The sequence below is a fragment of the Doryrhamphus excisus genome, chromosome 21 (assembly GCF_030265055.1).
Source record: "Doryrhamphus excisus isolate RoL2022-K1 chromosome 21, RoL_Dexc_1.0, whole genome shotgun sequence".
Lineage (NCBI taxonomy): Eukaryota > Metazoa > Chordata > Actinopteri > Syngnathiformes > Syngnathidae > Doryrhamphus > Doryrhamphus excisus.
Window position 1 is genome coordinate 9,147,115 of NC_080486.1, and position 11,521 is coordinate 9,158,635.

At 45.6% G+C, this 11,521-nt stretch overlaps 1 protein-coding gene across 2 annotated transcripts; it reads left to right on the forward strand.

Moving 5' to 3' along the window:
- The first annotated feature begins 182 nt into the window (after nt 1–182).
- LOC131108727 (phenolphthiocerol/phthiocerol polyketide synthase subunit C-like) lies at nt 183–11,135 on the forward strand. Of its 2 annotated transcripts, XM_058059970.1 has the most exons (8): nt 183–1,533; nt 1,608–1,693; nt 3,270–3,328; nt 3,472–3,625; nt 3,820–3,980; nt 4,054–4,260; nt 4,347–4,528; nt 4,677–11,135. In XM_058059970.1, the coding sequence occupies exons 3-8, from the start codon at nt 3,271–3,273 to the stop codon at nt 10,146–10,148; spliced, it is 6,234 nt and encodes a 2,077-aa protein (XP_057915953.1). In that variant the 5' UTR covers nt 183–1,533; nt 1,608–1,693; nt 3,270; the 3' UTR covers nt 10,149–11,135. The 2 variants fall into 2 exon arrangements, with proteins under 2 accessions (XP_057915953.1, XP_057915954.1); XM_058059971.1 differs by lacking the exons at nt 183–1,533; nt 1,608–1,693 and adding an exon at nt 2,220–3,084.
- Nucleotides 11,136–11,521: the final 386 nt, after the last annotated feature.

An 11,521-nucleotide genomic window follows, 5' to 3' on the forward strand; every position in this document is an offset into this window, starting at 1 on the left:
TGTTTCCAAAGTAGCCACTGTCGTGTTTGTCTCCAGTATCCTGATCAAAGGTATGTAAATGTTTGTGTCTTTATATACATCTGATTATATATCTGCAGAGTGTCTCATGCTCCGTGTGGGCAAGACCGCTGGAGAAGTCCCAGCTCACCCCCTCACCATGTTGTCCTTCAGTTCCACTATGGTATGCAGGTGTGCTTTTAGTAAGTTGTTTTGTGAAATAATGTGAACTTGCATACATGCTGCTGAGGTCTGTTCGTGAGAAGCTCTGCGAGAGCTCTGTGGTACTCACACACATTCCCTTTGCCTCCTGGACATTTTGGATGTGCTGTTTGTTGAACAGGAGGCTGAGGTTCCAAGGCCCCCCGTTGTACTGTTCAGCCTGGCCCAGGTTTCGACGGTAATGACAGTGGCCAGAAGGAATTTGTAGCTGTGTGGTTTGACTGAGCCTTATTGCCGAGGACTGACAAAAGCATATTGCATGGTGAAGATTTAGGGCTCCTCTCACTTTAGCCTGCAGCTCATCAAATGTGGTGAACATCTGACACATTCCAGCCTGACCGGTTTGCTGTCAGCGCTTAAAACTTTCTCCAGCCCAGGGGCTAAGTTTGACGTGATGATGACAATTTTATTCTGTTCTTGTGCTTTCACAGCGGCAAGAGCTCCCTGCTGAACTTGCCATGCCAGGATGAAGAAAGATTCAATTGAATATTCCTCCAGAAACTGTAGCGTCTTGATGTCATCACACAGACAATCAGAAACTACAACCACAGTTGGTTACGACGCTGCTAAAATAGATAGGTGGAAGTGTGTGATGATGATCTGTAGCATGATTGATCCAATGCAGTGCCGAAGTTGCTAGATACCATCTCTTAAATTAGCTATTTTTATTACATCTGTCCCAGGCATTAAAATGTGTGGATAAACTGAAGAAACAAAGGTGGTCTTCGTCATGGAAAAAATTATATCTATCCGATTCAACGAGGAGTACTAGTAATTTTTTTTTCTAGGTTGTTTTTGATCCATGATATCTTTTGGACAACATGTAGAAATCTCACCTGTAGCTCTGCCTGCACGCGAACCCATCTGATCAGATGTCTAGTGCTGTCAATCATCGCGTGGTCAGATTACAGGTCACTTTTCTCTCCTCCGCTTCGCGATAGCGCATCCATTGTGCATATGTGCCATGTTGCATAAGCGTCCCCATGGGCATAGTGTAGCCCCCCTGGGAAGATGAGGCCCTATGCATAATGTGTGTTTTTCCTTGAGGGAGGGGCAGCCCTGACTTAAGTTCATCTATAAATACAGTTGGGTTACTTTTTTTGGATGATTCCTGCCGGGTCGTATAATAGTATTGTAATAGTCTTTCTGGCCGTCTTAACACGCAGTCTTGTACATCTTGGAAATATTGCATCTCGAAGATAGGTTAATGAAAAATATGCTATCACTGTAGTTTTTTATTTGGTTAGTTTGCTTCTTCAAGCGCGCACTCAAAGAGCTTACCCGCATAGAAGGACATCCTTACACCGCTGAAAGGTAAGTGTTTACTCAGTGTATTTCATGAACTACACTGGACACTTCCTCATCTACCCATATCCCTTTCTGTATAGTGGTACCTTCCTGCAGGAAAAAAACAGCTAAACTGTGTGAACAGACTGGTGTCCAAGCTCCATCGTTGCCTCTTGCATGAAAACAGGTGAGTGAAGTATCATGCACATTCACCTTCTGACAAATCGCATCTTCACTGGAACGAATCCAAATATGCGTCAACGATGGAGATGATTCATAAAATTCAACTCTGCAAATATGAATGTGTCTCTAATTTCGAAACTTGTACTTTCAAAGAGAGGATGAGAGCTCGATACACCATACACAGCATAAAGAGGAGGAAACTTATGGCGTCACATTCATGCCAAAATTGGTGCACATAAAAACATACTTAGTGTGCATAAAGAGGCGCTCATAAATATATCACAGCATCCCAGAATCACACATCGGCAATTGGCATGCCATGAATTCGGTGAATATAGTGAATATAATATAATTACTGTTGCAACGACACATCATCAGTAGGGTAAAACTAACCTGTCTCACGACGGTCGAAACCCAGCTCACGTTCCCTATTAGTGGGTGAACAATCCAACGCTTGGTGAATTCTGCTTCACAATGATAGGAAGAGCCGACATCGAAGGATCAAACAGCGACGTCGCTATGAATTCATTCATTCATTTTCTACCGCTTTTCCTCACGATGGTCGCACTGGGTGCTGGAGCCTATCCCAGCTGTGTTCGGGCGAGAGGCGGGGTACACCCTGGACTGATCGCCAGCCAATCACAGAGCACGTATAGACAAACAACAATTCACACTCATATTCATACCTATGGAACATTTAGAGTTGCCAATTAACCTAGCATGTTTTTGGAATGTGGGAGGAAATCGTAGTTGAATATATTATATAATATATATGTATATTGAATTGCCTGGGATGAGTCAAGTGATGTAAGGTACAGTACACAAAAGTTACGACACCTCACATTCTGGCAAATATTTGAAATGTCAGTGTGTGTATACATAGTATGTGCATATATGTTCATGTAGGGTCGAATAACCGGTTCAACGTGAAAGCCAAATTGTATTGAGGGATTTTAACGTGTACAAAATGGTTCTTTTGATGCCAAAGGTTGCTGCATTTGTGAAGCCCCTCCCCATAAAGGCACACACCGACCGTCTATAGAAGTCCACAACTCAATACACAGCGCTAACAAATGAGCATAATAGGTCCTTTAAAACTATATTTTTTATTTTTGCTGATGTTTTAAAGTAAAATGTTACATAAATCACAGTGTAAAAAAACATTCAAATATAGAACAATTTGTTTATTCCTTACATTTCAGCAGGAATGGACAAAGGTCATAAAATGTAATCCATGAAACAGTCAAATACAAAGCGGCATGCCATGCTACATTTGCATCTACTGGTAAATGTCCAGTGTGGGACACACAGAAGACAGCATGCCAAGAATTACTTGAAAGTGCAAGCAAGATATCTGCAATTCCGTGCATGAAGCCGACAAGCTCCATCATGATGGTAATGCAAGTGATGGAAACACAAGTGACTGAGATACTATATTCCAACATTGTTGGTCTTGCCTAGAAATGCACACATTTATTTGTATTCAGTGTTACAAAAATATATATAGGCCTCTCAAAAATACATAAAAAAAAATTGAGTTTAGTTATTTTAGATTTGCTGCTTGTCTGATGTTCTGTTAGGATGGACCAGGATGAAGACAGCATCGCCGTGGTGGGCATCGGTTGCAACTTCCCAGGCGGTAAGACATGTTGAGATATAATTTGTTTTTTTTCATACATGTAATAATTTAATACTGATTAAAAAATATCTTTGTTTGTTTTTTACTGCAACGTCCCACTACCACCATAGAACGTTTAACCTTGTTGTGTATCTTTCATGCAGGTGAAGGTCTCGACAATTTCTGGAAGGTTCTAGTGAATGGACAAAATTGTTCCGTGCCAATTCCCAAGGAGAGGTTTGACTTGTCTAGCTGGTATGACCCTGATGAAAACAAGGCGGGTAAATCCCGCACAGCCAAGGCCGCTCTCGTTGATGGGTACAAACTTTAAAAAATATTTTTTTAAATCTTGAGAGGACTTGTACTCATTTAATGAATGCATTTATCCATGCTTGATTATTCTATGAGCAAATCATTTGGGGTAATTGTATGCTTCGAACTTTGTAGGAACAGTTTGGGGAAGGTTCTTGGATAAATACAAAGTTGACTTTGTGTGATTTTTGTTTTAACAGTTTCAACCAATTTGACCACAAGTTATTTGGCATCAGCGACAGTGAAGTGGAACAAATGGACCCTCAACAGAAGGAGCTGCTTCAGTGCTCCTTCAGAGCTTTGGAGAATGCTGGTATTCCGATGGAAAAGGCTAGCGGAACCAGAACCGGAGTGTTTTTTGGTAGGAAAAACTGCAACTGTTGTCTGTCACAGCCCTGCAGTGGCCAGTGAATGGTTGGTTGTTTCCATCATAGGCCTCATGAACCGAGATTACCTGACCTACGCAGTCCGCGCGCACTCCAGCGTCATCAACCACTGGACCGGGACGGGAATGTCCATGAGCATCGCTGCCAACAGGGTCTCGTACATCTTCAACTTCATCGGGCCGTCGCTGGCCATCGACTGTGCCTGCTCATCCTCTTTGGTGGCTCTTCATCTGGCCGTCCAGGCCATCAAACAAGGTACAAACTTACAACGTAGCATCCATTCTGTCAGAAGCCGACCAGAGGAACACCGTTCAGAACCTTGTCTGTGTACGACCTATCAGGGGATTGTGACATGGCCATGTGTGGAGGTGTCAACTGCATCGTCGAGCCCATTATGTTTGTGGCCCTCAGCAAGGCCAAGATGATCTCACCGGACGGCACCAGTAAGCCTTTCTCTAACAAGGCAGATGGTTATGGGAGAGGTGAGGGCTGTGGCGTCGTTCTCCTTAAACCGCTGAGAAAGGTAACAGCATCTATGTTCCTACTTTATTGACGAATTAAGCAATAAAGTCTACATACAGTATTAGGTGGTTTGACATGGTGCTGTTACAATTGCTTTCTTAAACTGCAGCCACATTCAGTTTGATTGTGTCCTTGTTGCACCTTCACAGGCTTTGCATGACCAGGATCACATTTGGGGCATCATCAGCAAGACAGCAGTCAACCAAGATGGCCATTCGGTGTCGCCGATGACTAAGCCCTCCATGACGCAACAAGAAGAGCTGCTGAGGACAATCTACTCCGAACACGACATTGCCAACATCCACTACATTGAGGCTCATGGGACCGGAACTCCAGTTGGAGATCCGACAGAGGCGGCTAGCATTTCAAATGTCATTGCCAAAGCCCGAGCTCCTGGTTCAGAAACTCTCAGAATCGGCTCGGTGAAGAGCAATATCGGACACACTGAATCTGCCGCGGGGGTAGCCGGCATTATCAAGGTGCTCCTCATGATGAAGCACGAGACCATTGTTCCTTGTGTGTTCTTCTCTGAGGACAATGCCAGTGTAGATTCCCTTGCGCTGAATCTGCGCGTTCCTACAGAGGTTGAAAAGTGGGAAGCAAAGGGAGCACGGATCGCAGGAGTGAACAATTTTGGCTTTGGAGGCACCAACGCTCATGCTATTGTCAAACAACACATACGGTCGCAGTCTGTCAAAAAGTGTGATGGCAGGCAGGTGAAATATTTTGTCATGTCGGCAAATTCATCCAAGTCTCTCACACTCATGCTAGACGACACCATCGCACATCTGGAGGACAATGTGGATCTGGACTGTCTATTGTACACGGCAGCTTGCAGAAGGAGCCACCTCAAGCACAAATACCGAAGAGCCTTAATGGTTTCATCCCTAGTTGACCTTAAAGAGAAGCTACATGCCGCTGTTGGCAGAAATACAAGCCCTGCCCTTTCAGATCCCAAGTTAGTCTTCGTCTTCTGCGGCAACGGCGTCGCTTATCACGGCATGGGCAAGCAGCTACTCCGACACGAGCCGGTGTTCAGAGATACGATCAAGCATATTTCACAGGTTTACCAAAGGCTGAGCACACTGAACATCTTGGACACGCTTGAAGGCGATCACGAGCACAGCGACTACAACGCTCCACATGTGGCCCAGCCTCTTCTCTTTGCTCTGCAGGTGGGCGTGGCCACTCTGCTCAGGCGCTGGGGCGTCAAAGCTGACGCCATGCTGGGACACTCGGTGGGCGAGGTCGCGGCAGCTCACTGCTCAGGCCTCCTGTCCCTTGACGATGCCCTGAAAGTCATCTACTTCCGCAGCGTTCTCCAGGGCAAAGTCACTGGGGGGAAAATGCTGGTGATCAGCAATATGGCCGTGTCAGAGGTCACAGCTCTTCTCCCGCGTTACTCTGGAAAAATTTGTCTGGCTGCGTTCAACAGCCCGCAGTCTTGTACCCTCTCAGGGGATGCGGATGCAATAGAAAACCTCCGGGAAGAGCTAAGTCATTCAGCTAACAGTCAGAACCTATTCATTCGGGTGCTAGAGGTCCCTGCTGCTTATCACAGTCACATGATGGATCCAATTCTGCCCAAAATCAGGGAGGCAATCGGTTCCTTGGAAGAGAATGAGCTCAGCACACAGCTTTTCTCAACAGTGACAGGTGAGGAGGCACGACGAGGGGATTTCTGCTCAGGTGATTATTGGGCTAGGAATATTCGGGAGCCAGTTGCTTTTGAGCAGGCAGTCAGATCAGCTAGTGGAGGCAAGAAGAGTTTGGTCTTTGTGGAGGTGGGTCCACGGAGAGCCCTCCAGAGGAACATCATGGAAACTCTGGGGAACGACATACCAGTTGTTGCCTCGCTGCAGCCAGACAAAGACCACCATACACTCTTGTCTGTGGTTTCCAGGCTCTTTGAGGTCGGCGTCCAGGTAGACTGGAACACCTTCTATGCAGGGTATGAGACTGTGCCGCTGCCCTTCCCAAAATACCAGTTTGATTGCTTGGAAAGGGATTTGATCGTTAAAGCTGCTCAGAAAAACACTGCCAGTAATCACCCAGTGCTCTGCGCCACAGGAAGTGAAAAGAACACATTCAGCTGTGATGTGGTGTCCGATTCTGTCTTCTACCTGAAAGAACACAAACACAACAGTGTACCCATCATTGCTGGAGCCTTCTATGCCGAGTTGGGCTTGGCTGCATTCATGGCCTGTGCAAAACCAAAGGTCCCCCTCAACGCACTGCAGCTTAGTGTCAATTTTCACAGCCCTTTCATCTTAACTCCAAATCCCCCAGAGATGAAGGTGCAGCTCGAGCAAAAAGAGAATGAAGCCACCTTCACTGTGTTCTCATCCTTAGCCATCTGCGCTTCAGGCATGGTTGTAGTGAAAAAAGAGCGACCAGTAGAAGAACAGCACATTGACCTGAATGGCATCTACAAACGCTGCACATCTGCGGTGACCTATCAACAATTGTATGACATTCTCTACCAAGCAGGCTTTCAGTATGGAGATGTCTTCCAGAATAAGGCCAGTGTTCACTATGGGGAAGATCTGAGAGAGGCCTATGCTGTTGTCACAGTTTCAGAGGAACTGCTGCCTCAGTTGCATGACTACCATGTTCATCCCGTCGTGCTGGACTTCTTCATGCAAATTCTTTCAGTCACAGTTGAGCATATTTTGGATGGCAGCCTGGGATTTCCTGCTAAGATTGGAAGTTTGACGGTGTCAGAACCCTTGAAAGATGAGATGATTGTCTATTTGAAGGCAACTGATGTCGGTACGGACCACTTCGAGTTCTGTGGGTGCTTTGCAGATAGAGATGGCAACGTCTTGGTTGAGGTGAAGCATGTGTTAATCAAATATCTTGGCAGTCTTTCTCATGTGGTTGAGGAGGACTTCTACCACAACCACTTCAGCGTCATGCCCGAGGGGATCACAAATGATCCACCTCCTAAGGCCTTGGTGTTCTCGGACTGCATAGGAATCTCAAAATGTCTACAACAGCACTTGGACTCCAGATCTCGCTACATTTCCTTTACATATGCTAAAGAGATCTTGAGCAGTGGCTTTCCGGCGCTCTTGGCAAACCTCAATATCACAGACATTGCGGACAACTTTGATGAGGTCTTGTTCTTGTGGGGCAACGAGAACTTTGACTCACTCACACCCGATGTCGTCCTGCAGAATCTGGCCAACTGCTGCGAAACCTTCCGCCAAATTGTCGTAGAGCTCAAGCGAATTCGCTTTCCAAATTCCATCCGAGCAGTAACCTACTGTTCATCTGATCTCACAGTCGATCACGTCAGTCCAGGCTTTGCCATCGTTGGCATGACTCGCTCTATGGCTGCTGAGACACCACAGCTTTCCTTCCAGTTGATTGACATAAGCTCTGTCTCTGCTAAGGATATCACGGCTCTGTCTGAGGTCCTACGAGCCTACCCTTGCAGCAAGTACCCAGAACTGGTGGTGAAAGACGGGGTCATTCTCAAACCTTCCATTGAGCGTACCACTCCTGAATTAATTGAAAACTCTGCAGGGAGTTTTACCTCCAGCACTTGTGAACCTTGCATCCTTCAGACTGCAGATGCCTTTACAATGAGCCGGCTTACTGCTGTCCATTTTGACAATGAGGAAGAGACAATAAGTGATACTTGTGTTGAAATTCAGCCCACTAATATGTGTGTCCACTCGTCGGATTACTTCCCTGTCAGTGCCTCACATCTGAACTTTGGTCAGACGCTGTACTGGAACCAGCACTCCTCCCAGAACCACAAGCTACTCATGCTTGACTTCAGTGGTGTTGTTACAAGGGTCGGAAAGGAGGTCAGGAAGTTAAAAGTGGGAGATTCAGTGGCTTCCTGTTACCCTGTGGTGGCAGCCAATAGGGTGAGGGTCCCACAAGATGTCTGCTACAGCACCAAACGCCTTCCCTTCCTTCAATCAACACCTTGTGTGTCCTACTTTGTGCTGGCATGGGAGATATTGTATCGCGTTTTGCCAAGAGCAAAGCAAAACTTAGGCATTATATCTTCTGTTCCTGATTCAGCTCTGGTCAAGGTTTTGGCACTTGCATCTCAGAAGTTAGGGTGGAACGTGCTTGTTGGAACACAGTGCAATGATTCCTTTATCAATGCCAATCAAACGGATGCAATCATTATCCTGCCTCCATATGACAAATCCTTGATGGCTAAAATATCTAACTTTGCTGCTCTCCAGAATGTTGTCCTTGTCCGTGAGTCCCAAACACAGCCTATGGTTGCCCAGGATCTGCTTCAGGGTTTCCAGGAAAGTGTCCATGTGCAGACAGTTGACATGCCAGTCATTCTGCAAAAAGGATCTCTGAGGGCTCGAAGTCTGCGTGTTTATCAGTGGCTCAAGTCTTTGAACCTGACTCAGCAATTTTGCCTCGCAAGTTTCACCTTTCAGAGTGTCACATCTGAAGAAATGAACAACCTTTATTCAGATTCCTACTTCAGTACAAAGAGCCTGGCTGTCGTGGCTCTAGAAAAAGGACATTCCACATCAATATCAGACATTCCGCTGCTGCCCACGAAAAAGCAGCTGTTCCGAAAGAAATCAGTGTACATCGTGGCAGGCGGTCTGACCGGGCTGGGCTTTGAAACGGTCAAGTTCATCTCAAACAAGGGAGGTGAGTTCATTGTCATCCTTTCCAGGAGCAAGCCCTCAGCAGAGATGCAGCAAGCAATAGGAAACATGGAGAAAAAATGTGGGAACAGCATTGTTAGCATGGAGTGCGACATATCAGTGTCTGAGCAGGTTCATAAAGTTGTGGATGCCATCCAGCTCAAATTTGAGGGGTGTCCAATCAGAGGAGTGTTTCATAGCGCAGTGGTCTTGCATGACGGGCTCATTGAAGCTCTTGACAGATCCCTCTATGAGAAAGTTCTCAAGCCCAAAGTGAATGGTGTGCTTAACTTGCACCATGCAACACTGAGCTGCCAGTTAGATTACTTTGTTTGTTACTCCTCCATATCAGGCTTTCTGGGAAATGCAGGGCAAACAAACTATGCCGCAGCAAACACTTTCCTGGACTTGTTCTGTCAGTACAGGCGCAAACTTGGCCTGCCTGGACAGTCCATCAACTGGGGACCTCTCAACATTGGGCTCCTCTTGAACAAAGAGGTGGTCCATCAGTTCCTGGAAGGCATGGGCATGATGGTGCTGAATGTCACTGAGATCCGCAAAAGCCTGGAGGAATGCTTGCGCATCAACCGACCCCAACAGGCCGTGTGCCGCTTTCACTTCAGAAACATCCGCTTCAACATCCTCTCGCAGAATGTAGCTCTGAGCGGGAAGCTGTATGCATTGACGGAGAAAGCTTTCCAAACATACAGCAATTTGGACTCTGAAAATAAAAACACTGAGGAAATCTCAGCCAGGGATTACGTCGTTTCAATGCTCACGAAAACCATTGGCTTGGAGGTGGGCGACGTGAAAGATGACACTCTGCTCTCAGCAATTGGTGTCGACTCCATGCAGGCCATGACCCTGCAAAACCTCTTCTATCAGGACCGAGGTGCCAACGTGCTTCTGGTGAAACTGCTGGACCCCAACGCCACAGTGTCGACAGTGGTGGCCATCTTGAATGAAATGAGCGCAATTTGAACTCATAACCAATACGGATGAGCTGTCATGATCCATCCAGCTGCTCTGTTATTGAGCTCAGCAGTGGTTCACACGTTGCAATCGGGAAGTTGAAAACGGCTTGTCGCAATGCCTCCAATTTATTAGGTTTTCTCCAGCTCCCCACTATTTTGCTTTGTATCTAAATTTTCTTTGTAAACTTGGTTTTTAACAAGCGCGATTGCATGGTGCACTGCACTGCATGCAGTGCTGGGCAGACATAATATAATAATATATAATATATATATATATATATATATATATAACCTGCATTGACTGGCCACAACATTAGGCACACTTGCACAAGAACACAAGAGCATGTATGGCTCACATGAGCTATATGTAAAATATTACTCCCGTCTCAATTTGCAGCAGTATGCACATTGCAGTCTTAAACTTGTTTTCATAACAGTGTCACGATCATGCATCAGTCACTGACGGTGTTGGTTTTTTTGTGTACTTTTTTCGGGTGGTGGCTTCTGATATAAAGTCAGTTGGAAAACTGCTTGTAATACTTAACCCGGTGCTTTTAAGAAATATGGATACAGATAATTCAAATGGGTGAACAGATACAGATAGCGGTGTACTTGCTCATCTCTAATAACCAACTCAACTGACGGGAACACACGTTACACCGGAATTTAATCCTGATCATTGTTTATGTGGGGGTATTTCAGTGGAAAGTGTGTCCTTGTTGACTTTGTTATGGTTATTGTGATTATCTCAAGGTCTGAAGGTTCTGTAGAGATAACAGACATCCATGGAGACCTGCAGGTGATCATTCTTATCAGCATTGATGATATTTATTGGCTTTATGGGGATGATTAAACAATGGACACCGTCTATGGACTCTAAAACATGCTAATAAAATGCACTCACATTGTGCAGTTATGTATTATGGTTGTGTTTTGTATAACATTTTCGCATTCTATCGCTTAGTAAATGGGATATACTATTTGAGTGTCAACATTTTAGCACTTGGCAGAAATAAATGTCTAATCCTAGTCATGAAAACATTGTCCTTGTTTTTCATTGCCCCATGCCAAACAGGTATGAGACAAGAATGTGAAGGTACCATGTTCTGATGTATCACATGATGTTAATATTCATCACCAGTGTTTCCAAAGTAGCCACTGTAGTATTCGGCTCCAGTATCCTGACCAAAGGTATGTAAACGTTTGTGTCTTATATCTGACTCTGCAGGGTCATGGCCAACATGGAGTCGACGCCCAGTGCTCCCAGAGTGACGTCATCATCCAGCTCCTCTTCCCCATCGTCACTGATGATACGTCTCACACTTTTGTGTGGGCAAAACCGCTGTAGAAGTCCCAGCTCACCGCTCACAATATTGTCAG